This window comes from Monodelphis domestica, chromosome 3 (genome assembly GCF_027887165.1).
Source record: "Monodelphis domestica isolate mMonDom1 chromosome 3, mMonDom1.pri, whole genome shotgun sequence".
NCBI lineage: Eukaryota > Metazoa > Chordata > Mammalia > Didelphimorphia > Didelphidae > Monodelphis > Monodelphis domestica.
Window position 1 is genome coordinate 46,726,319 of NC_077229.1, and position 27,626 is coordinate 46,753,944.

Here is a 27,626-nt window from a genome sequence, read left to right on the forward strand (position 1 = left end):
TTTATAAGAAAACTAATTTATTAAACCTCTGTACACAAGAATGAACACATCTGTGCAGTGAGTTTACATGAAGAATGAGGTTACAAAAAGTAAAAGTGATATTAAAAATTGACCCAGGAAAATCACTTATAAAAATACGTCAAATGGTGCCAAAGCTAGAAATCCCTGATTCTCAATTGACTGCCAACATCAAAATATGAGATTTAAAATGGTCAGAGCTTTAAAAAATTGGTATTATTGTTAAACATATCTACAAGGACAATTAGCAAAATGTAGAAAGAGAAAACAATGTACAAAGGACAGATTTTAAAACTATCACTCCTGAAACTCACAGGTAAAAAAAAATAGTATAAACCTGAACGATCAATTAAATGAACTCAGACATCATTTTTTCTTCCCATTTTTTTTTTATCACAGAGAATGAAAAGCTCAATGAGCAAATCCCCAGTCTTTCCCTTCTTTAAAGGAAACTTTGTCTTTAAGCTAAGCCAGGGCTGGCTCCCACCAGCATCCAGCTCTGGATAGCTCTTTCTTAAACATTGGGGAAAAGAACAATACAAGAAGAGTTGCCCACATTGTTCATCTCCAAGCAACAAAGAACACAAAGTGAGGAAGAACATCAATGTTGCTCAGACTACCCCCCAAGTCGCTAATCCTAAGTTTTTTTATTTTTTTGCTGGTTCCGGGGTGAATTCTTTAATAAACTTCGTATTCGGAGATAGACACCGGTAGATTCTGCCATATTCTCAAATTCAAATGGAGTTATTCCAGCTGCAAACTTGCTCATGTCTGGAATAGGGCTGCTTGTCTTGGTGGATGAGGTTGTGTTGGGGACCACTGGGAGAAGATCCTGCCTGCTTCCCTCACTGACCTCAATGACTTCACAGTCCAACCCAACAGCACCATTGTCCAGCACATGCTCAGAGCCTGCCTGGGCAGGCTCTTCCTTCTTTGCCTCTTCACAAAGCATCCCCTCCTCAGAGTCAGGAATTGTTTTTGAAGGCTCGGATTCACAGACCTGCACACAAGAGTCTAATATACTAAGGTCAGCTGCCATCTGCTTTCCAGGCAATTTTTCTTCTGTAACAGGGGTTTCTGGCTCATTCCGGCAGGGGGATGATGAAACAGAATTTCCAGTCAAAGGTGTGTCGATGGGTAGGTCGGAATCACTGTTTGCACTGTCAGCTTGCTCCAGGGCAGCCCAAATCAGCCTCTGCTGCTCCTCCAGCTCTTCCAAGGTCAAAGTATCTTCATCCATGGATCCAGCTCCACTTCTGGTCTGAGTGGAGTCACCAGGAGTGGGAGGAGGGGTTCCCCTGGGGAGAGGAGGTGTAAAGCTGGGAGGGGTACAAGGAGGAGTCCCTTGGGGCAGTGGAGGAGGAGTTCTAATTAAGGGAGATCCAGGAGGCAGTGGGGGTTGAAACTGAAATCCTTCACCAAGATGAGAACCATGGGGTATTTCCATATCTAAAAAATAAAATGAAGAGACTTTTTCAGAAGTTATGATTAAAATGTGACTGAGCAACTAGGCAATTACAGCTGGGATGGAATTCTAGAGATGCAATTGTACTCCCTGCAAAGACTTTTTGTCTTCATCAGTGTTGGGCCTCTGCTAATGCAGGCTGTACCCCCTTCGTGGCTCAGTTACTGAAAACTGCTGTGATCAAAAACATAATCACCCTGTGTTCTGACCATGAACACTGGGTCTGGGCTTCTGTACTTAACAGTGATTAATATGCACTGCACTGAGAGAGAAAAAAAAAGTATAAATCACACACACAAACACGAGACATGTACAAACAAAGTACAGGCATCCCTTCTGCATTATGGGGGTTGCCCAGTGGCCTATAATCTGGAAGATCCCTGTAAAATGTTTGGCCCTCCCTTTGTATCAGAGAAGTCTGAAATTTTTTCCTTTTTCTTTTATAGGGTGTTCATAGTACCATCTTGCAAATTCGGGTTACACATTTGGTCAGAGGCTATTTTGGGCCTTCTGAGTTTCTAAACATTTTCTGTGTCACCTGCTGCCTTCACGCATTGCAGCTTCAGCAAAACTCCTCCAAAAGTCCCATTTCATTTCCTATGTGGACCTGTGATATAGTGAAACCCGGACACGGAAGGGATCCCTGTACTCAGAGAGGTCCAAAGAGGGGCTCTGAGTTTAGGGGAATAGGGTTGGGAGATCAGGGAGGGTTTCAAGGAGGATGGAGACTTTGGTACAGTGCAATGGCAAGAATAGGATGAGTAGTGTACCTGCAACTACTCAAGTCAAACTGCCACAAAGAAGTGGCTAAAGGGAGCCACAAAAGACAGGCTGAAGCCAGAGGGCATAGGGCAAGGCATTCTCAATTCCCTGGGCTGATCCTCATCGGGCAGAGCATTGCCATGACCAGACTGTGATCCTTGCACCACAAAGAGCACTCTTTTATTGGTCCTGCAGGATGGATCAGATAGAGGTAGGGATGGCTAGAGTAAGAAATATTAATTAGGAGATGACTGTGAGCTAAGAAGTTAAGGAAAGGGGAAACAGCCAGCATGAATTATGGTGAAAGTGAGAGTACTCAAGATAATGAATCCAAAGATCCTAAGCAGGGGCTGGAGTTCTGCTCTATGTAGAGCACAGGAGAGCCAAAGACAGCAGTTTTAGGTTTGGATAACTTGGAAGAAGGCGAGGCAACGAAGAGAAAAGTACATATATGGAACAGCTGTTAAACTAAGGAATTTGCTTCCTAGCAAGTACTTCCACTACAAGGATCTAGGGAAAGGACCCACATGTGTACAAATATTGACAGCCGCACTTTTTGTCATAGCAAAGAAATAGAAATACAAGGATCTTCATATCTTGGGGAATGGCTAAAGAAGACAAGGTGAAGGTGAGAGGCGCAGAGAAGGCCAGAAAGTTTTGTTACCAGCTGCAGAGTGAAAAGACCAGAACCAGAATGATTTGAGTGATAATCACAATGACCAAGTGAGGGCAAAGAGTTGTGAAGGACATGAGAGCTCTGCCCAAAAGTGGCCAGTTAGAACTCCAAGAAACTGATGAAGACAAGACTGCTCCCCTGTTTTTGGCAGAGGTAGTAACAAGGGCCAGAATGAGATTCAGCTGTTGTGCTCCTCTATTTTGCTTGATTATGTATATGTGTTACAAGAGAAAGCTGCTCCTGGGGTAAGGGGGTTATACTGGCTCATAACAAATAAGAACATCAAAAGAAAAAAAATTTAAAGTACAGAAGGGGACATGAATAGAGCAATTTTGTTACTATTTTGTTAACTTAACATATACTTCTTAAAAAAAAAAAGCAAGGGGCAGCTGGGTATCTCAGTGGATTGAAAGACAGGCCTAGAGACAGGAGGTCTTGGGTTCAAATTTGACTTCTGACACTCCCTAGCTCTGTGACCCTGGGCAAGTCACTTAAATTAGCCATTACCACTCTTCTGTTTTAGAACCGATAGACAGTATTCATTCTGAGACTGAAGGTAAGGGTTAAAAAAAAAAACACAACAAAACACTTAGACATGGGTTACAAACAAAAGCTAAATATAATACATGTGTTTTTTTAACTGTCTTCAAAGTCAGCAGTACCTTCCATAACTATACCACTAAGGATCATCATCCTCAAGCTAGAGGAATAGGAGGCATTGTCTAGTCTCAACATCTTGTTTTACAAATGGAGGAGACTGAGGCCCAAAGTGGGGAGGTGGCTAGTCCTAGGTGACATTGGGGGGGGGGGGGAGCAACAGACCCTCACTGTCTGACATGGTCATGGTGGGAAGCTGGGAACTGCAAAGCATCCCCCCAAGAACGAGGAGCCAAGGAGCCCCCCCCCTGCCAACCCCTCCTTTCTGTGACTTCACTCCCCAACTTCCCCTACTAATGGACTTGTTATGATCACTAATCTCTCCCCAATTCAGGAGAAATAATATGAAATCAAATACTCATAGGATCAATATATATATATACACCCCACTTTAATCCCCCTAGATTAATACCCCAAAAATCTTGCAATTACAGAATCAAAGCCCAAAGATTATTGCCCATAATCCTTCCTTTCTCAAGCACAAGATATGCTTCAAGGTCCTACAATAAACACTGGCCAAATGCTTGGGCACTATAATAAATTTTTCCTTACACTCACACTCCAATGAATTTGTTGATGAACAGAAACCAGGCAGCATTGCTAGGCATTTCAAAGTAACACAAGAAAAACAGAACTTGTAAATTGAGGAAAAACCCCCAAACTGGTCTGCTTTAAGTCACTTTTTAACCTCACATCCAGATGTGAAGATGTTTTGTTATTCATCTCCCAGGCAATTGTGATTGATAGTGAAAGCTGATCAAAAAGCACAATGATCCTCTCAGCAGGTCAAGGGGTACTAATCTACAAATGGCTTTATTCACATTATTCATATCCATCACAGAATTCTTTGTTGTAGTAACATCACAAGAGTGTTGTTTAGGTGATTTGATAATATTCAATCAGAATGTAGAATGCCACATATGTAGAAAATTGATTGTGTGTCAAAGAAGTATGTACCTGAAAAACCTATATAATAAACAAACCATGGCACTATAGCAGAGCACTCTGTGTGATGCCTGCATACATGGGTTTGAATACATAGTGCTTCTCATCTCCTTTATCCGACCGGGTTGTCACATCTAGACAGAGATATATATAGCCATGGATGCTCAGAGAGGCAGCTGGATAGACCTCTGTAGTGACAGAGGCAGCAAAGGACAGACTCCAGGTTCATGACTAGAAGCAGTCTGCTTTCATTATGGCCCCCACCTCACACCTCTGCAGCTACTCCTAACTCTGAGCTAATCACAAAAATAGTGAATCTGCCAAGCTCTTTATGAATAAAAAGTATCTGCTTGGAAAAGCCATGACCTAGAGCTTCTTGGTGATGGGAGTTTCATATAAGTCAAGTGGGATCAAGGCACCCCCACAGCAGTCCCACTCGTCTGAGGCACTGGAGAATATTGAAAACTCATCAACCAGAGAGAGCATTTCTATCAATTGCTATGGCAAAGAGCATTTGTTTCCTTTTTTCTCAATGAAAGAGTCAGAACATTCTTTTTCATGTGTGTGTGTTTTGGGTTTATGGGTTTAGAAGACTAGATGAATCAATACTGTATTGGTTTCAAGGCAGAAGAGTGGTAAGAGCTAGGTAATGGGAGTTAAGTGACTCGCCCAAGGAAACACGGCTAGGAAGTGACTAAGGCCAGATTTAACTAGGACCTCCCACCTCTAGGCCTGGCTCTCAATCCCCTGAGCCACCAGCTGCCTCTCAATAAAAGTTTTACAAACACTAAACCATTAAAGAGATTAATCAATGTTCATCTGCCCATTAATAGAAGAACTGCTCAGAATCACAATCAAGAGTTGGAAGAGAAAGAAGGGAAATGAATGATTTTTTGGTCATTAGATTTTACAGAAACCTATGTACACATATATTTAATATATATTTGTAGAGATGTGTATTATGCATATTCACAAACATATAAAACTGCATGGAACTCAGGTCCCTGTGGAACCAAACAGATCTTTTTTGCTAACAACAATATTCTCTGGAGGAAGAGCAAAGGGAACAGAGTGCCTTCAGGTGTTGGGGCTATCTAACATATGCTGAGGCTTCTTAGGAGAGCTAGCCTGTCATCGCTCTAGGACTCTGCCTTTGAGAAGCCAACAAGTACACAGACCAATATTTCTGCTTTGGAATGAAATGAGACTTACCCGAGTCAAGGTCCATGTCCGTGGTCGAGGAGGCTGTTGTGCTGCTCCCCCTCCTCTGTTTCTTCGGGCTACGAGGACTAGATTGAAATGCGGCCCTTTTGCTGCCACACTGGGGACTTGTCTAAAGTTGTAACATAAGCCAGTTCTTAGAACAGTGGGGCACCACAGAATCCTCCAGTCCCAGCCCTTTGCTGACAAAAGCTGAACTTGACTTCTCAGGCCCATAAATGACAACATTCAGAAAAGAAGTGAGGGTAGCTCTAAATTGAACATGTTAGGAAGTGTGCTTGTAGGCTACTGAGTTGAGGGTAGCCATCTCTTGTGGATTTTTCTACTATTTCTTCTTTATTGTATCATATAAATCAAAAGAAAAGACATGCTTTATGGATAACTGTACAAGTTTTCAAAACTTGAATAACTATCCTGGAGCTGGGATTTCTCTGAAAGTACTATTTGTCTTGGTAAATGGTCTTTTTTTTGTACCCCATGTCCCCTGATAGATCACCCTGTGTTCAAGAAGCATCCCTTCCAATTTAGCTGCAGGTGGGCCCACTAGTGACTGGCAGACAGTTGGTCACTGGACCCCACTTTAAGTCTAAGTTGTCAGAGTCCACACTCTACTGACAGGATCTTAGACAATCTCAGGCCACCTCAATATGAGAAGGCATCAGAGGGTGGTCTGAGTGGAGGATTTCTAAACCAGCTAAATAATCTAGGATAATCAATTAACTCATTGTAGAGCACTTTAATATTTATAAATTTACAACCTTATGATTATATCTCAGTATCATCATCGGTGTTCTATGAAATGGAAACTAGTGAAGAGAAATCACCTGGGGGGGGGGGGGGGGTCAGGGGGCGGGAGTGATGGCTGTCAAGAGCCCCCAGGGACCACCTGAAAACTGACCTCACTCTTATGCTCAGCCATCAGAAGAGCCACTCCTGGGAGGAGGTCTGAGCATACATAAGTAGAAGGACTCAGAAAGGACACAGAATGAGCACATAACATATTAAACACACCATATCTACTTACTGCTTGGAAATTGGAAGACAGGTAACTTGCAAAAACATCCTTTTGCTGAGATGCCTGCATTGGTATAGAACCAAATATCCTCCAGTCCTAAATAATGAAAAACAGGAATACTTAATGAACATTGTCCTTGATGATTTGCTTCCCATCACGATAAAACATTTTCATCCTTCGTATCCATGAACCATAAAACACCAATCTCTAGATTTCCTGCCTCACTGGGAATAGAACATGTGCTTCTGCCTTTTTTCTTTCAATTGTTAACAAGTTATTTATCACTCATTTGCTTCATCATTGGGAGGCAAACAGAGGACTCAAATCACTAATCTTCCTTATATTCCCTGTGACTGAGCAGTGAGGTGGACCACAACAAAGCTTCCAAAATGAATCCCACAAAGTGCTTGTATGCCAGGAAACACGTGACATTCTCATTTGGCCAAACAGAAATCTGTAGATACAGGGGAAATCCAGGTCTTCCTCATTTCATTGTAGCAGTCTCTCAACTGGACCAGCTTCAGCATCAATGCCCTTCAACATATCCCACACATTATTAACAGGCTAATACTGCTTCTAACCGAAATGCCTCTTCTGACTTACAAGGACCCACCCAATTTGACCTCACCAACCTTATCTCCCGCTCCTCCAAATGTGCAAGGCTGGTCTTCTCACTGTCTCACAAGGAGGAACACTCTAGCTCCTTGGCTCACTAACATTGTTCTCTCAGATACAGAATAGCAGGGGTGTTTCTCCTGGCTCTTCCCAAGACTCTAAGACATAAAGCTGTAAGGGACTTCATAAAAGATCAGGCCCAAGCATCTTCGTTTAATGATAAGTAAAAAAAAGAGTCTGAGTGAAGGACTTCTCAAATTTATTCAGCTAGAGAGGAGCCAAGTTAGGGTTTGAGCCTCCAAATTTAGGATTTGTCCCACTGTACAATATTCCTTCTGCAATGCTAGACTAAATATACTGTTCCCAGCTCAGCTCAAGAAAGCCTTCCCTGACTAATTGACTCAGAGTAGCACATATAGGCCAAGGGAAATTATATGCTTGTGTCTTAAATGGCTATAAGCTGTTATTTCCTGTATTTTAAAAAAAATCCTCATCTTCTATTTTAGAAACAGTACTGTGTATTGATTCCAAGGCAGAAGAGAGGTAAGGACTAGGCAATGGGGGTTAAGTGACTTGCCCAGGGTCACACAGCTGGGAAATGTCTGAGGTCATATTTGAACTCAAGACCTCCTGTCTCTGGGCCTGGCTCTCAATCAACTGAGCCACCCAGCTGCCCATTCCTGTGTTTCTTCAAGATCAGAAACTTCTTGAAGGCTGGGCCTTAGTGAAAAGATTCAGCTATTACTACTCACTGATTTCTTTGAAGAACTATGACACAGAAAAAGGAAAATTATGGAAATGTTTGATTTAAAGGTGAGAGTAGGGAAAAGGAAGGCCATAATAAGAACTTTGAATTCATTATTTGTATTTCGTATAATGCATGTTTATTCCTCAGGCTATTTCATAAAATGCTTTAAACATCCCAGCTTCTCTTGTTTTAAAATTAAAAACATTTCCCCATTCTCATTCTTTTCTTTCTCCCTAAATTTTAAAAACATCATTAAATTTCAAAAAGCTGATACTTCATTAGACTCCTACATCAATGTCAATCCCATCATAATTCCATAATATTAGAAAACTAAATATAACCTTACTTTTCTTCTCCTTCAAGCACAAATACCGATTTGTTATATAGACATCTATATTTGTTATATTTGCAATTTTTGGTTTACCCTTGAGAAAAATCACTCCATACAAGGCAAGTTTGCAAGAGCTTTGCAAACCTACAAGTCTTAGAGAGTTGGTTAGCTGTCTTTTTCTAGGTACATGTGGAGGCTGGTCTTGAATATAGGTCCTGGACTTTTAGGTCTCATCAGCTCTCGCTATCCCTTCTCATCTCCAACCTGCTCAGACTAGGTTTCCCTTTCTTACCCAGGCTGGAAGTGCAGCAGCTACTCAGAATAGCCCAATATGACTTAGCTGGTATGGAAGCTTTAACTTATTCTACTTTTCTTACTGCTTCCTCCTCTTTTGGCAGTGCAGCTCAGCAATCTTCCAAACCCAAGGGGCCATGATATTGGAGTGAGAATTAATGCAAACACCTCACTGGCTTTATAGCTTGATTCAGCACCATATCAATACATTCAAGCAATACATTAGCCTCAGCCTCAGCCTTCCCAGCAACAGTGACTATAGACACTCATTTACTCACCCATCCAGCTTTTGCTGTCTCTTTCTAAGTATTGTTATAAGATAAATTTCACATAAAATGCTCATGATCTCACCAATTAGAATTTTTTTTGCATAGTTTTTGTTCTGAGACAATTAATTTAAAATACATTCATGGGGGTAGTTTGGTAGTACAGTGGGTAGAGCACACTGAGAAGTGGTAGGACCTGGGTTCAAATCTGACCTCAGATACTTCCTAGCTGGGTGACCCTTAATAAGTTTGCCTAACTCTTGCTGCTCTTCTGTCTTAGAATGTATAGTAAGACAAAAGGTAGGGTTAAAAAGAAAAAACAACCCAAAATGTACACGGGTAACTTTTTTGCTGTCTCTGAAAAATTGATTTTTTAAAATACAAAATTACCAAAGGCATTAAACTAAAATTTTAACAGTATCAACTTTTAAAAGAATAATGGCATATAAAAAAAGAAATAGACTTACATCTGAAATTCCTTTGGGAGTAGATATGTTAAAGCCTGGATAGTTGACCAATTTGGAGAGATCATAAGTGACACATTTACTTTGCAGCTCGCCTGCTTCTGTTTCCCCATCAGTGGCATCTATTACAAATCATCAAAAGTGTTGTTGGCAGATGGTATTTAACATAGTAATCCACATACTGAGTAGATAGCAAATGTAGTTAGATTAAGGACAACAAAACTGTTTCAGCTACTTTCTTTATGTTCATTTTTGTGAGTAATCTTATAAAACCAAACCCCCCAAACACAAGCCCAAATAAACAATTGAAAAATGGTATGCTTTCATCTGCATCTGACTCCAATCTGACTCTGGAGGTAGACAGCATTCTTTATCATAAAGTCCCTCAGAATTGTCCTGGATCACTGTATTGCCGATAATAGCCAAGTCTATCAGTTGATCATTCCACAATATTGCCATCAGGCTGTTTTATTTTCAGCATTGCAATTGATGATATTTCCAGGTCTCTGCTGATCAACACCACGGTGTAGATGAACTGAACAGCTACAACAGCTAACTCATGTTATGGCTAGAATGGTCATGGAATAGTTCTGCCATCACGTTGATAAAGATAACAGAAAAGAGCAATAAGGCTCGGAATTGAACCAAGGATTCCTACCTTCTAATGCCTAAGATAAGTACTTCTATTTCTTGGCTTTTTCTTATAAAGATATCACATTGATGTATAAGATAGAGAACTTGAGTAATAGTGAAGGACTATCTACATAGGATGACCAACTTAAAAATAAATGGGAATCCTAGTTTCAAATCTGGTCCCAGACACTTCCAAGCTGTGTGATCCTGGGCAAGTCACTTAATCCCTATTGCCTGTGCCTTTACTAATCTTCTGCTTTGGAACCAATACACAGTATTGATTCTAAGACAGAAGGTAAGGGTTAAAAAAAAAAGAAATCATCAGAAAGGTGATAAGTTTTTGTCAACATTGTCAAAAAACATGGGTAATAACAAGAGCATCATAAAATCAAGCCCTTTGAAAATGACTGAAGGAATCTGTGTCCCTATAGATGTGTTTACTGGCTATCAAGCGGTCAAAATCAAAGTAACCAAAGAGTCATTCACTGACTAGAAGCTGGCATTTCTGGATGCTTCAGTATAATTACTTCCCTGGGTTCTATCTGATTCTTGTAACATAAGGCCATTTGCTAGTTGGTGAAATCATAAGGATTCATTCATTCAAACATTCATCCAGTGGTTCCATAGATGCTTACAAGGTATTTAATATTCCGTTGCTTTAACAAAAGAACATTAAGACTATAACTGTAATGCTCTTTTAAACTTAAAAACCCTCTACCTTTTCCATCATAGAGAGCAAGTCCTGAATTCTCTAATTCTGCCTCTTTTAGCCAACCTGGGGGATATCCCAATTGTCTCATGCGATATATAAATGGGGGAAGGGTCTTATCAGTCACTCCAAGTGCATCCTGAAGTTCCTCACTATGAAAAAAAAAAAAGATAAAAAGAATAATTTAACAACATGGCGAATTTTTATTTTTTCTTACATTTTTATATATCACTTCAGTGACTACTTTTGTATGTAGCATTTCAATTATCCCGAAGATAACATATTAAGGAAAAAGAATAAACGTCTCTACAAAAAGTAGAATAATTAGATGTACCTAATAATTCCCGGTTTGAATCTTCCAAATCTTTCTTCAACTTCCTCTGCATGGTACCGTTGCTGATAGTTTTGGTTGTTTGCCTCTCCACAGGCTTCCATAAACTCTTTCCTCTTCTCACTTATACGAGCAGCATTCCGAGGCTACAACAGAATGTATTTGAAGAGAATTAAAAGTATGGTTCAGAAATTCAGAAATTACCTGAAAACAATGATCATATTGAGCTGGGTCAGGCAAAGAAATGCTTTCTCTGGAGAAAAACATAGTATAGATTTTTAAGGCACAAAGTAAGAAAAGGAAGAAGAGGGAGAAGAAGTGATTTTGCTCTAAGGTAATTACAGTATAACTTCATCATTAGACTGTATCAAATTCCTAAAAGACTGTTTAAAAATTTTAATTCTTACACAGCACTTAAATTTGATATACTGAAACAGATTATATTAGTTAAAACTTTGATGTCTTGAAAAGTAATTGAATACTCTCCCCCTATAAAAGTACTGAAAAGACAAGAAACTGGAGCATCAAAGAGATGTCTTATATAAAGGAAATTTACCATCGGACAATCTTTCATTTGATGTTCTTCAGAACCACAATTGAAACAGTGAGCCTTTGGTCTATAAGTTGAAAAAAGAGAGACAATGTAAATAGCAGAACAAAAAAAGCAAAATTGGTTGTATGGTGTTTAAAACACTGTCTGTGCACCAAAAAATAAGAATAAATCTACTAGAATGAGCATGATATAAACTATGAGAGCTAGAGAGGCCCTTGGAGATCATGTACACCAATCACCTCACATCACAGATTTCAAGGAAACACACAAAAAGAGGTGAGGAGACTTGCCCAAGATCATATGATGAGATGACAATCTTAAAAAAAAAACAACACCCAAATATTTAAAATAATGTTAATATGTAAAGCATTTTGCAATGATCTAATGTCTAAGAATTTGGGTGCTCTTTCCTTACTTTCTATCTCAGACCTTGGAAAGTTTGGAGAAAATTATTGCACAGAGAACAACAGAATACACAATATCTCTCCAAAAGTCAGTTTAAGTAGCACAGAAAAAGGCAAATAACAGATAGTTTCCATTATAAAGTAGTAAGATAATATGAAGAAGTTTTAAGTCCTACCTCTCAAGTAATTAGGTATGAAACAATTTCAACAATCAATGGATCTCTCTGTATATTGAGAGTGGTATTCATATCACCTTTGATCCCCCTGATATTTGCTTCCTGATCAACTTTTTTTTTTCTTTCAACCCTTACCTTCTGTCTTAGTAACAACTCTAAGACAGAAGTGCAAGAGCTAGGCAGCTGGGGTTAAGTGACTTGCCCAGGGTCACAAAGCTAGGAAGTGTACGAGGCCAAGATTTGAATGCAAGTCCTCCCAACTCCAGGCCTGGCTCTCTCTCCATGGAGCCACCTAGCTGCCCTTTTTCTTATTAAGACTTACTCAGCCATTCATAACCCAGCAACACAAAAGCACTAGGTATACACTTTTCTAACTAAAGTATTTTATGGGTTCAATAAACAATGAAAACTAACAACAGCTCTTGGCACAAACCTTTTTGCCTTTACTTGTATGTCTTGCCCTTCTAGAGAAACAATCTGGCTGAAGACTTGCTGGTATCTTTAGTGGATTTTATTAAGGAATAGTTATATGGCGACATTTTAAATTTCTAAATCAAAGGTGCACTTAAAGCAGAAGTAAATAATGCAAGTTGTTATAAATCTTCTTTTATTTCATTGTGTAGGATACTTGGGTATTTCCCATCCTTCAGTAAGCTGAGGGTTTTCGTTTAGTAGAGGTTGCCCCAATTTATCAAGGCAAAAATTGGTAAAATATAGGACACTTCCTACAACCTGTGGAAAAACAAGTCAAAAAATAGTGCTATTTAAGTAAAAATATGAAGTAGATAGAGGAATTAAAATGACACAAGAATAACTAAATTGAACTTTAAGAATGCATTTTATTTTTTTCTAATAGGTTTAGAAGTATAAATCCTGTTTAGTTAATCAGATCTTGCTATGCAAGGAAAAGCTAATCTCTACATATAACCCCAACTGCCTAGCCCATACTATTCTTCTGCCTTGGAAATGATACTTAGTATCAATCTAAGACAGAATATAATGTTTTGGGGAAGAAAGCAAATACTAATTTCTAGATTCCCCCACCTTCTTGGAGGGTGTTGTTTCAGAGCTCTAATTTGGGGTGTTCATAGGTACAATCAGTCATAGGTCGAGAAACATAATATTAGAGAATCAAATTGGTAGAATTTATCAATGATCACAAGAATTCCTTTGATAACAATCACTTCCAGGTCATCATCAAGCTTTTCCCTGAATACTCCTAGTGATGATCATCTCACTTGCACTTCAGGAGGCATCTCTTCTGGACAGCTCTATATTATACAGTTCTTCCATAAGGATTGAATCCTGCCTCACTCTAATTTCCACCTGAAGTCCTGGTTCTATTTTCATTACTAATACAGCATGTGTATTCTGACTTAGATCACAATAGTCTTTCCAATCTTTGAAAACTGCTGCTATCCTTCCCCAGGTCTCATCACCAAGTCTTCCTTCTCTTTTCCAAAACAAATAACTCCAATCATTCTACCCCCCATATCAAGATTCCCAGGCCCATTGCCACCTTGACTGTAAACATCTACATGCCTCTCTAATTTTGTTAATGCCATTCTCAAAACCTGGCATAGAAGAATGAATAAAGTACTCCAACTGCAGGCTGAACAACGTAGAGTACAATGGAACAATAACTTCCTATAGTCTGGACGTTATGCTCTCATTGGACAAAGTGAGCTCAGATTTAACATCCAAACATGAAAAGCCAACAGATTTCTTTTTTGTCCAAACTCCTTTACTGGGAAGAAACCCTTATCTTCTGTCCTAGTATCAGTTCTAAAATAGAGCAGCAAAAGCTAGGCAATTAGGGTCAAGTGATTTGCCCAGGGTCTCACAAGTGTTTTCTGAAGCCAGATTTAAACCAAGGACCCCCAGGTCTGGTGCTCTATCCATTGTGCTATCTAGCTGTCCCTCTTATGAACTGTTCTTAAACTCTCTCTTGCCTATGTCTCTACTGGGCCAGTTAACTTTTAAGGCTCTGAATGCAGGTATTTACATTTATCCTCATTAAATGTCATTGTGTTGGGCTGCCATTAGTCTGTTGTACTTTTCTGAATATTGATTGCACTTTTCTCATTTCATGTGACACTGCAACACACTTTAATACACCTGAGTACACTTTAATATGTATTCATCAAGTCACTTACCTCACCAAAAAGAGGCCTGAGTCCTTTATATGGTACCTACTCAAGGGTAAAATCTCATGTAATCAGTAGCTCTCTTTCCTACAAGATGTAGTTTAATAGTTTAAAAAAATTAATCAGACATCTACCATGTCTCCCTTTAGAAAGATTTTATACCTTGGAAAATATTAGACACTTAAAAAAATCATTTTATGAAGTCTGGGACACAACTATTAAAAAATGTCATTACATTAAATTCCACATGAAAAACCTATTTGCAGAAAAATAAAATATAAAAACTTAAAATAACTTACACTAAAAGCTTCCTTTATTTTTTTTACTGCTTTTGATTTCTTCACTTTCCCATCCTCTTCCAACACAATACTGGATGGCTAAAAGGGAGGAAAAAAATAAATTTCATTGTAAGATCCCCAATTTTAATAAGTATCAAATTCTAAAATCCAAGTGTTAGAGAAGACATTCCTTTATTCAAAACATATCAGTGGGTACAATGCAATGTGTATTAATACATTCTGACATGTTACTTATTTACATAGACAGGGATGTTGGTGCACAAGGACAGACTGCACCAATGGGTTAACAAGAAACAGCAGGTACAGAGAATACAAGAATCTTTAATGAAAACAATAACATATTTGAATCCTATTTTAATAAGTGGCAATTTAGAGACTTTGGATGGATCAAAAATTCAAATAGAATACATTTTCCAGAAATCAAAAATGAAAATAATCATCATTTATACCCAAATATAATGAGAAATGAATTTCATAATGATGACCCTGAGTCTCTGCAAATTGCAAAGTGCTTTCTGAGTCAATGAAACATCAAATTATTATTACTTTGAGGTAATATATTGTATTTTTTTGATGTTTCCTAAAGCAGTACAGCAGGGAAAATAGCTAAACAAAGTGCTAAATGCATAATTTAAACTGGAGTCATTTTTATCTTCACATTTGACAACAGCTCTCATTCACAAAAGGAAAATTTATCAGATCACTTTGTGTGTGCTGTGCATTGAGTGTTACTTTTTTTTTTTAAATAAAAAGTTAGCTAGCACTATAGTACTGCCCTATCTTAACAGGCAGAAGACAAAAACAAAAAAACAAAAACTTAATTCTGGGCTTCAACAGTCACAGGAGTAGCTAAGGATCCTTTAGAAGAAGCCAATAACATGGTTGCAATGGGTGGACTGTAAAGACAAGTCACTTGAATGGAGAGCAAGTTATAAGTGTTGTACTGCACACATTTTTAAAAATGGGGGTATGGGAAAAATGAAATGATGCAGAACCAGTTATCAAAATCTCAGCCAAGTGGATTATAGAATTGGAGTTGGAAAGGGTCTGGGAAGTTGGCTAGTATAAGCTTTATTTATTAACTGACCCAAAGTTTCTACTGTGGCCAAATATCACATCTGGCAGTCTAAGATCAATTTATAGGCTGAAAAAATTTAGAGGTGGAAGACACCTTAGAGTTATCATCTAGTTCAACAACTATCAAATACTGACATGAAGAAAATAAGGCCAGAGAGGATAGATCTAACAGTGGAACATCACAGCAGTATTAACACAGCAAGAACTGAAACCCAGGTTAAATTCTATTAACCCTTCAAATTCGAATCAGTTCATCTTTCCACTTGACCCTGAATATAACTGAATATCTAAATCCATACATCTTTGCATACGTTTAGATGCCCTTGTCATAGAAAGGAAAAGTAGGTGGAAAATCAGAAGACTGATCTTAGATGGTCTTTTCCCCTTTTAGGACTTTGATCTTGGATGTTCTTCCCCCTTTCAGGTCCCTGATCTTAGAAGTACCTTTTTCCCTTTCAGGTCTCTGTTATGAGATTCCCTTTTCTCCTCTAGCTCTTTGATCTTAGTGCCTAGCCCCCCATCCCCGGTCTTCTATTAGGTCCTAATTTCCTAATCTGTAAAGTGATAGTTTGATAAACTGAAAAGTTTGTTCAGCTCTAGGTTGCAAATGTGGATGCTAAAAGGGCAGATGTCCCAGATTAGAGGCCAGCAAATGATAATATAAAGGACCCTAAATTTGAAATCAACAGAACATGTTTTTTTTAAACTGGGTATTGATTCCAAGGTAGAAGAACAGGTAAAGGCTAGGCAAATAAGGGTTAAGTGACTTACCTAGCATCTGAGGCCAGATTTGAACCTACAGAACTCAATATTTATAGAGCTTCTGTCATGTGACATACCTGGGGCAGCACATTAAAGGCAGTCTTTTCAATATCAATTTTCTTCTGTTCCTCATATCGTTTTACTAAATTAGAAACAAATTCCTCAATTTCTTGATGATACTGCCTATATAAGACAACAAACAATGTAAACATACTATCTCAAGGATTAAATATTTAACAAAAATACAATATTCTGCATGCTTTTAAAAAGGTTTATTGAAAAACTGATTTCATAAATATACATATACATCTGGAAAATGTATTAAATTGCTGATAATGTAAAGAACAGACAACACTTTTTAAAAAACATCTAGTGCTCAAAGATTTGGGACTAGTAAAAGTATTCTATGAATGAAATATTTTGTTCAAGATAATCCCACTTTAGATAGTTTTTACAAATTGTTTCAAAGAGGAAAAAATTGAGTTAAAGGAAAAAACATACAATTTAACCAATTTCCCACCCAGAGAATTTTCAGGGATTAAAAAAATACTGTATCATGAAAGTGGCATTTACAGAAGCTAAGGTATTTAATAAATATATGAAATGTTTTTAAGTTACTTACTTTGAGATAACATTGTTCATAAATAAAATTTGTAGCAAGGGTCCATCTAATTTAGAATTGTTCACCAAAATTCCACTAAAAGAAAATTTAGAATGCACTTTTATAGTAGATACTACAATAGGATTTATGAACATATATAATAACACTATTTACTCAATCAGCTACAGTTTAATATTCTAGGTCTCAAGCCTTTGTTTTATATCTTCGTTTAGGTATCTGCATACCTAAAGAAATAACCTACATTTTGGCCAACTCTAGCTGGTATACATGCATTCTTGTTTAAAATGGAAAAAAGTGAATCTACATTTTCCACTGATTCCCACTATAAAATAAAAATTATAGAATATAATCAGCAAGGAACAAAACGATTAATATCATGAATACATTAAAATTATAAATTAAAAATACTTAAAAATAAATATTCCAATAGGGGAAAAATTAAGCCCAGGATATTGTGATTAAAATGCTTAAATGCTTAAAATGCAGAAAATCATTTTGAATTATATGTTTGAAAAAGATGTTTCACCAATTAACCAAAATACTCAAAACAGTATGACTATCTTAAATACCCTATCACCAGCAAGAAAACAATCAACAAATTAAATTCCACTAACTTTTCACTTCCTAATTTAATGATTTATTTTCTTGGAGGCCAGGAGTTTCCTTAATAGGAATTGTAAAACAGCAAAAATAAACAAATAAATTTACACTTAACACAATTCTTTATCACTGTCAGACAGTAAATATGTACTATCTTTGGAATGGGGTAGAGTAGAGGAAATCTATGTCTCTCCTGATAAGCCATTTTCCCGAATATCCGGAATTCTTTTTTATATATATATAAAAAAAGTATTATTATTAAATTCCTTGTGAATGAAATGTTTAAGATCCAGCATTTATATTATAATTAGGCCTTTAATCACCTAAGATAACTTAGAAAAACTATGCAATTGTTGTACTTAAAAACCTACTCATAACAATTGCTGCATTATAAGACTTTCTATGTCAAACTGTACTGAATGCTTCTGAGAATCTAAGCATTTTTTGAGTTGTAAGAGCAAGATTTCAGTTAAATCATGTTGCTGAAAGTCATTTTCTGAGTCAGGTAGTCTACATATTATCATTTACTGATGGGGAAAATGAGGCTCTGAGACCTAAAGAGATTTGTTCAAAACCACACTTCTTTACTTTCTTTACTTAGTGCTCTGGCTATCTTGAGGTACTTTGTACTCTTTTCAGAAGCAGTGGGAATGCATTTTAAGTAAATGAAAATTAGCCAAATAAGGGGCTGTTTTAATTCAACAAAGATTTATTAGGCTGGTTAGGTGGTGAGGAATATTTTTGCTCAATGAAGTGTAAGACAACTTGTCTTCTATTCAAATTTTTCTTGATGTTTTCCAAAGGGCTGCTAACAAAGCTTAATAAGAATATAAATATAGAGGAATGTGAAAATTGGTCAATTCACATGGACTGTACTGAATTTTCTAAAATTCTAGATAGTCTGGAAAAACAATAGCATAAACCAAAAAACATTATTTCTACAAAGTCACTCTTGTTAACATGAAAAACAGGACACTGGTGTTAAGGTTTAATTCCATAATTTCATACCTTGGTCGAGACAGAACACTCAGTTTTCTTTTCAGTTCTTGATGTTAATTATTTGTTAAGGAATTCAAATGGAAGAATCTTCACAGTTTGAAGCAATCCCATAAACCCACAAATGTTTTCTTGAATGTGGTGGCCAGCATTCCCTCCCCTCCAAGTGCTTTCCGTGACCAAGTCGCTCACTTCATTAAGTGAAGTCCTTACTCCCAAGGAGCTTATCATCTCTTATTGGAGATTTAATCTGTACTTTGACAAGGTAGAAAATGATGAGGGCAAAGTGCTCTAAGAATTCTTTAAAACAAATCCAACAAAACCCTTCATCTTGAACACCATTACTGAGCCACTCCTTGAGATAATCCCTTCCAACATATATTCTAAAATCACACACATGAAGAGACAAATGACACAAAGAGGTGAAGATACACAAAAGGGGGCTTGGTCAGTGTTGGTGAGATGTCACATGGAAAGCAAAATATGAAATGCTGGGCGAGTGCACTGGTTATTTTTAATAAAAATTAAGCCCAAATCAATCACTTAAAAGAACCCAGCCTACAAGAGCCACAAAAACAGACAAGGAAGACAGCTACACCTGCCCCCAAAGACACATACACACATACTCCTCCTCATGAACTAATATACTTAAAAATATCACAAGAGGAAAAATTAGAATCTTAGTATTTTAAAAAATTCCATTCACTTTAGCACTTTTAATTTTTATTTATTTTTAACCCTTACTTTCTTGGTAACAGCTCTATGACAGAAGGGCTAGGCAATTGGGGTTAAGTGGCTTGTCCAGGATTACAGGAAGGAAATTTCTGAGGCCACATTTCAACCCAGGTCCTCCTGACTCCAGGCTCTCAATCTTAGAGTCACCTCGATGCTCCACTTGCACCTTTTAAAATCAGGAGATGCACTTTAATGAATCAAGAATCTTTTCCAAACAGGAAGAATTCTTTAAATTTTATCTCAACTCTTAATTAGGTTATATATAAATGTTTATTTCAGAAGTTTATTCATTGTAATTTATCAAGATGAAACCTCTAGTCCTCTTAAAAAATATTTCAGGAGACCAGGATCCCCTCTCAATAAACATTTATTAAGGACTTAGGTGAAAAGTGCTAGGCATCTTCCCACACAAACAACCCCAGCAAGAATGTTTCATTCTGCATTATTTCTTTTAAAAACAAGTTTTATTGATGCTTTTCTTTCTTTTTTACATCACTATCACTTACCAAAGTCAAAACAAGCCAACACAATAGACAGATGTGATGGTGCATACTTTATTCAGGGCTCAGAGTCCCCCACTGCTATTTTAAGAGGAGAGAGATGTTTCACAGAGAGCCCCTTTGAGCAAGGTTGACCACTGCACTTATCAGTCTCAATGGGCAGCTATAGCTTTATGTTATTACCATGCACCGGGGTGCTTAGTGCTGGGGATACAAATACAAATAAATAAAATAATCTCTGCTCTCAAAGAAATATGACAGTTCAGAAGACAGTTCAGAATTTTTTGTTGTTATTTTTTAAACCCTTACCTTCTATAGTTGATGTTACTTCTAAGAGAAGAGTGGCAAAGTCTAGGCAACTTGCCCAGCATCACTTAGGAATCGTCAAAAGTCAAATTTGAACCCAGCACCTCCTAGCTCCAAGCCTGGCTTTGATGATATCGTTTTAAAAATTTTAATTAATTTATATTTTAAACCTTTACCTTCCATCTTGGAATCAATACTGTGTTTTGGTTCCAAGGCAGAAGAACGGTAAGGGCTAGGCAATGGGGATGAAGTGACTTGTCCAGGGTCACAAAGCTAGGAAGTATTTGAGGCCAGATGAACCTAGGACCTCCCATTCCTAGGCCTGGCTCTCAATCCACTGAGCCACCCAGCTGTCCTCTTTTGAAGATATTTTGCAAAGTTTTTCTTTTATATTACTGTGCTTACTATTTACTTATAGATCACATAATCCTTACAGCTTGTCAGAAAATAAAGACAATGGATCATCAATTAAAAGACTGCTGAGAACTCAAGTGTCTTGAAGTTCTTCAAGGTCAGCCTCATCTGCTCCTCCTTCCTTGACTCCTGCCCTCCCACCAGTTCCTCAGCATGCTCAGGCTGGGTCACACTACTTACTTCCCTCTTCTGTCCTGAGCTTTGTGTAGTGCATACTTGAGGCTCTCCTTTCAATGCAGCAGACCCGAACTGGACTGGCCTTCATCCCTGCCTGTCATGATCTTGCTCTCTTCTAAGACTCAGGGCTAGAGGCTGACTCGTTCAGAAGCCCTTTCCTCCTGAATTTTCCTACAGAATTTGTGTCTCTCCCTTTGGTCTACTATCCCTAACTTGTAATAGAAATACGTGAACCTCTGTACATGAGGACCAAAGGCTGAGCAGAAGCTCCTGGAGGGCTGGGCAAAACCACCTCTTTTCTTACATGGTGAGCACCTGGCATCAGGGACCCCCAAGTCTGCTAAGTCAGCAGAAGGTTGGTCCTGTTCTTAATCATGGCATCAACAAGGGCTGAGTGAGGGCTGGATTAAGGAGCACCAGGGAAACAAAGTAAAAAAGGAAATGGCATTCTACCAAAAGGGAACCCAATACCTTTAAGGAGATACAAAATGTATACAAAGAAAACACCAGGTCATTTCAGGGGATCCATAGTAGTGGAATCCAAAAGACTTCCTAGAGGAGTGGAACTTGAGGGGAACCTTGAAGGAAGTCAGTAGTTCTAAGAGGTAGAAGAAGGAGGGGCATGATGACCACAGGGAGAATATCCCAGTTTAATAAGACTATAGAGGATGGGAGAGGGAGTTTGATTTTTTAGACTGGGTCCTTCTAGCTCACCAGGGCTGCAAGTGTAGGGCCACAAAGAGGCCTGATGGCACTTTGACCACAGGTTCACCTGCCCCTGCTTCCAGGGGCTTGCCCTATCAACGGCAAAGTCAGTGGGGACACCCGATATCTAGTGAGCTCCTGGTTGGCAGAGATTAAGTCGAATAGGCTGCAAGATCACAGGTCACAAGCCCTTGCTCATTCAGAGACTACAAGTATGGGACAACCATGCTCTGATAGTCATTTCCAGACCACATCACCTACACTCTGACCATCTATCTTCTTCAATCCCTTGTGCCTGGGTCCAAGGGCTCTGATAAACAAGGTTCTCCTGCCTATTTCCAAATCTATCACCTACTTGCCCCCTTTCCAGACTCCTTTTATGTCTTTTTCATTAAAAAATGGAAAGGAGAGACAGTGTCTTGTTTGTCTACACTAGTATCCCCAGGGCCTAGCATAGTGCTTGGCATATAATGATTTTAAAATGTTTTATTACTTGCTAACTTATCACATATTTAATACTGTAAAAAGGAGGAAGACTGATAAAAATCTATTGGAATTAAGAATTAAGTTATTGGTAATTTCAGAGACCTTTTCTGTCCATCTTCCTTGAGTTTAGCATAGTTGCCTGGCAAATAGTGGAAATTTCATAATTGTTGACTGATTTACTGATGTTCCCACAGTTCTCCCCCTCCTTTATTCCCAAAGTTAAGTTCCTAAGTGCAGGAAAGATGACCCTTTATTTCTGTAGCCTGGGATCATTCCCATCATCAGTCTACCTTCACTTTCCATGCCACTGCTCAGAGCTGGAGAAAATCGTGAAACTAGACCGGCTGGGTCTGCTATAAATTTGTTACCAGACTACCAAGTGGGTCCTCAGCACAGCAAGGTAGTCTTTTTACAGTTCTGATTGGATCTGCTATCCCACTAGCCACAGAGTATATTGCAAACTTTTTCATCTCTCTGCAAGCCTCTCTAGCATCACTCCTTCATTCTCAGTTGAGGCCCTTGTCTCATATTTGACTGAACAACTGAGACCATTTATTGAGAGCTCCTTCCCATCACTCAGACATCTTCCTGTCCCACATGAAAAGGAGGTCCCCCTACTTACTAAGGCAAATCTTTCTCTTATGCAACCTTGAGGACACCCCTTCAGATATTCTCCAAGAAATTTAAACTTATTATTCCTACATTCTCTGCTCTATTATCTTTCTTTCTACTGGCTGCTTCCAAAGCTTACAAACACTCTCCTTTCTCCCTCAACCTTATAAAACTTTCACTTGATCTGTTCATCCCCACTATCAGCTCATATCTCTCCCCCTTCTTTACAGCTAAACCTGAGGCCTTCTACAGTTTGGACCTCCATTTCCTTTCCTCTCAATTTCAGTCCCTTGGTAATCTGGCTTCTTCTTGGTTTTTTTTTTTTAAACCCTTACCTTCCATCTTGGAATCAATACTGTGTATTGGCTATAAGGCAGAAGAGTGGTAAGGGCTAGGCAATGGGGGTTAAGTGACTTGCCCAGGGTCACACAACTGGGAAGTGTCTGAGGCCAGATCTGAACCTAGGACCTCCTGTCTCTAGGTCTGGCTCTCAATCCACTGAGCCACCCAGCTGCCCCTTCTGGCTTCTTAACTTTACCATTCAACTATTCTCTCCAATGTTACCAGTACTCTAACCACCAAATTCAATGGCTTTTTCTCAACCCTCTTCCTTTTTGATCTCTCTACAGTCTCTGACATTTCTGATCACCTATCTTCCCTTGGATACTCTCCCCTCTGCTTTCTCCTGGTTCTCCTCTTCCCTCTGATTTCTCAGTCTTTTATGCTAAAAGTTCATTCAAATAATCCCTCACCCACCCCCCACCAATGGGTATCCCTGAAGACTGTCCTGGTTCCAGTCCTCTTCTAAATTATTACCTATAGAAGATCTCATCAGCTCATATGGGATTAATTACCATCTCTGTAAGGATGATTCCCAGAGTCTACCACCTTTCTAGTCTGGAGCTCCAATCCCAACTGCCTTTTGTCTGTAAACATCTGAAATGCAACATATCTAAAATAGAACTCATTATCTTCTCCTCTCAAACCTTTCTCTTATTTAGTCAAAGGTATCATAGTCTTTCTACTTATTGAGGCTCCTCTTTTTTATTCATCCCATGTATCTAATCCATATCCAAATCTTCTCATTTCTACTGTCACATTTTTTGTTTTTGTCCCCTTCTCTACACTCACGGCCAACAGTCTCTTATCACTTCATACATGGATGGTGCCAAAAAAAAATCTTCTAATTGATCTTTCTGCTTCAAGTCTCTCCCCATTCCAATCCATTCTTCCACTAAGCTACCAAATTTTCCAAAAGCACAGGTCTAACCATGTGATCCCTACATATTTATTGAACTCTAATGATTCTCTATTACTTCAAGAATCAAATATAAAATGCTGTTTTGTATTTCAAGTACTTGAACATAGAAGGCACTAAGTAAAATAAAAACTGAATTGACTACTTGTGGGAAAACTACAAGAGAAAATATAAAATCTAGATAGATTGTATCTTTCCTCATTAAACTTCTAATCAGGTAGAAAACAAACCTAACTTGGTGTGTACACAGCACTGGGCTGACCACTATATACCAGTCATTGGGGATACAAAAGGAAAATCCTCAAACTACCTTCATTATCAAGTCATTTAGATTCAGCTAGACAGTACCCAACCTAGTACACCTTCCCATTTGGGAGAAAAATTACCAGGTGGCCCCAAACAAATAATCAGCCAATTACAATAGTACACAAATTATAAACACATATACACACTCACTACAGGTATCCTTTCCCCATTATGGTTTCAATATATTGAAGGTTGTGGCACAGGAAATTAAGCAGGAATTTTTGTGGAAATTGCAGATGACACAGAAAAAGTTTAGAAACTCAGAAATACATAAGATATATGTATAGTATTGTATAATCTTAACACATTTTATCTTTTAATACCATAAATATAAACAATTTTTTTAAAAGTTAAAATTTGCAAAAAGAACTAAAAACAAAAACAAAAAAAACCAGCAAAATTTTATGTGGATTTTCTGAATCACAAGGGCACCATACCCCTAATGCCTCAACATGAAAGGGATACCTCTGTGTGTGTTTGTAGATACACACATCTTTTTTTTTGATGTACCTATTGTATCCTTTCAGGCTGGGCACCCCCAGTTTGCTGGCTCAGCATTTATTAAGCTCTTACTTGTTCCAGGCTCTGTGCTAAGCTCTGGGGATACAAAAAGAAGCAAAAAAATAGGCCCTGCCCTCAAGGAGCTCACAGTCTAATGGGGAAACAACATGAAAATAAATATATACAAATCAAGGGATATGCAGGATCAATAGGAAAAAAAGATGGAAACAAAGTTCTGGAATTAAGGGGGGAAGGTTGGAAAATGTTTCTAGTAGAAGATGGGATTTTAATTGGGAATTGAAGGAATCCAGGGAAGTCAACAGGGAAAGAGGAGGGAGAGCATTTCAGGTATGGGGGACAACCAGAGAAAATGTCTAGAGCCAATAAATAGTGTCTTCTTTGTAGGATGACCAGGAGGGTGTGCTCATCTAAGTATACTTTTGTTGTTGGGAGTATTTTCTCCCCTTCTATCCCTCAGTAGCACATATGTTCCAGGAAGGAAGGGACTATTCTGATCTCTGCATCCCCAGAATTTAGTAAATGCTTGTTGAGTTAACTAATTATCTTTATTTCTACAGATGGTCTTCCCATCAGTAGAACTGGAAGGGAAGGGACAGATTTTATCCCTGGGCCCCCAATGCCTAGCACACAGCAGGTCTTAATAAATGTTTTTGGATTAGCTAATAATCATCTGCTTCAGTGTTTTCTTTTCCCTTTCCCTCAACTCCCCAGGTTCCTGGAGTATAAGGAAATTGAGAGTCAGTCAAAAAACATGCATTACTTGCCTACTCCATGCCAAGCACTAGGCTAATCCTACGAGTACAAAGAAAGGCAAAAAGACAGTGCCTAAGGGGCAGCTGGGTGGCTCAGTAGATTGAGAGCCAAGCCTAGAGATGGGAGGCCCTGGGTTTCAAATGTGTCCTCAGACAATTCTTAGTTGTATGACCCTGGGAAAATTTAAACCCAATTGCCTAGCCCTTATTCTTCTGCCTTGGAACTGATACTTAGTATCAATTCTAAAATAGAAGGTAAGGGTTAAAAAATAAAATTAAAAAAAAAAAGAGTCCCTGACTTTGAGGAGATAGGGGTAACATGCAAACAGCTATATAAGAACAAGTTATAGATGGAAAAAGCTGGGAATAATCAAGAGTAAATATCTGCAGATTATGAGGAACTCAATTGTTTTTCTTTCTCTCTCTACCCCACAGATTTAAGGAGTTAGAAGTCAGGGGGACATTCTCAGGTCCTAGAGTAAGCATTAAATAAATGCTAACATTAACTAGTACTACTAGTCAACTAACTCGAATTTCTCTTCCTAGAAAGACAAGCAGCGTCTGCCCCCCCCCCCCCCCCCCCCAGTGCCAGGCCCCAGCAGGTACTTAATTTTTTTTTTAAATTAATCAGTGTGCTTTTAAGTCCATACCCTCTGTCTTGGAATCAGTACAGTGGATTAATTCCAAGGCAGAAGAATGGAAAGGGCTGGGCAATGGGAGTTAAGTGACTTGCCCAGGGTCGGTCCACCGGCTAAGAAATGACTGAGGTCAAATGTGAACCTAAGATTTCCTGTCTTCAGGCCTGGTCCTCTATCCAATGGGTCCACTTAGCTTTCCCCGTTGATTAACTTATTTGTTTACCCGGGGTCTCCCCACCCGTCATACCTTAGGCAGCTGGAGGGCAGGAGGGGCACCTCCCAGTGCCTGTCATCCAGCAGGCGCTTAATAAAAGCAGGCTGATTAATTTATAACTCATCTGCTTACACGTGGTCTCCTCTCCAGTCACAACTTGAACGGCTTAAGAGCAGGCAGCACACACACAGTAGGCGCCTAATTAAAGATAGCGGGCAGAGGTGCGGCCACTAGGCGCGGGGGTGCCCCAGACCCCTCCCTCCCGCGCCCCCGCAGGCCCCCGGGGGACGCCCAGACGGGAAGGCGGGCCTGACGTCACCGGGCCCTGAGGCCTCCCCGGGCGGGCGGATTGACTGCCCAGCCTCGCTGCGGCCTCTCGGAGCAGCGGGACTGACAGACAGAAAGACCCTGGGCCAGAAGGATATTCTCGGCTCGGAGCTGCTCGATGGTCTCCTCGTAGCGGCGCAGCCGCTCGCGCAGCTCCTCGTCCTCGACGCCATTCGCCTCTGCCTGCGGTATCTCGTCGTCCTCGTCCCTCTCGCCTTCAGCCATTTCCTCCGTGCTCTCCCCTGCCCCGAATCGGATGTGAACGGGTTCCCGGGGCGCTTCGTCGTCGCCACCGAACGCCTCGAACAGCTCCCGGTCACCGAAGTCCACCTCGGCCGCCATCTTGGCGCTCTGGGAGAGACGGGAGAAGGGGCGGGGCGACGGGGAAGAGCGGCGCCTCCGACCGGGGACACTGAGGACGGTTTCCCGGAACGGCCAGCTTCCTGAAGACCTGCTTTTAAACTAGCTAGCCGGACTACACCTCCCAGAAGACAATAGTCCGCCGAAGGCGGGAGTGGGGACGGCTGGGACGCCAGGCATGCCGGGACTTGTGGTTTGACACAGTACAAGGGGACTGGGAGGGGTGGGAAAGAATCTGGGCGCCCATTGTTCACATTGCATGCTGGGATTGGCTCCTGGTGGCTCGGAAATCCCGGGAACCGGATCGCGTGCGCAGGCGCGTTTGGAACGTACCTCTGGAGAGGCCTTCTTGGAATGTGAAGTAAGAGGAGAAAGTTCAGAACATCAGCGGAACACGACCTTGGAGTGGCAGAAGGGATTGAGAAAGAATGCACGGTGGGGGAGGGAGCGGCAGAAAAAGGAATTTAATGAGGGGTGGGAGGGGGGTTTAAATTGGGCTCTGTAAAATTGTTTTTTTAAGCATTTTAA

General features: G+C 39.5%; 1 protein-coding gene across 1 annotated transcript; it reads right to left on the bottom strand.

Annotated features, from left to right (window-relative positions):
* On the bottom strand, positions 1-27,490 carry ZCCHC8 (zinc finger CCHC-type containing 8). The gene is made up of 14 exons (XM_056821833.1): positions 26,835-27,490; positions 18,799-18,839; positions 17,191-17,265; positions 16,646-16,751; positions 14,730-14,807; positions 12,912-13,015; positions 12,717-12,782; positions 11,707-11,767; positions 11,154-11,296; positions 10,829-10,971; positions 9,481-9,599; positions 6,769-6,855; positions 5,736-5,856; positions 1-1,467 (listed from the first exon to the last, which is right to left on the bottom strand). Exons 1-14 carry the CDS (start codon positions 27,078-27,080, stop codon positions 656-658), a joined length of 2,202 nt encoding a protein of 733 aa, XP_056677811.1. The 5' UTR covers positions 27,081-27,490; the 3' UTR covers positions 1-655.
* Between the last annotated feature and the right edge of the window lie 136 nt (positions 27,491-27,626).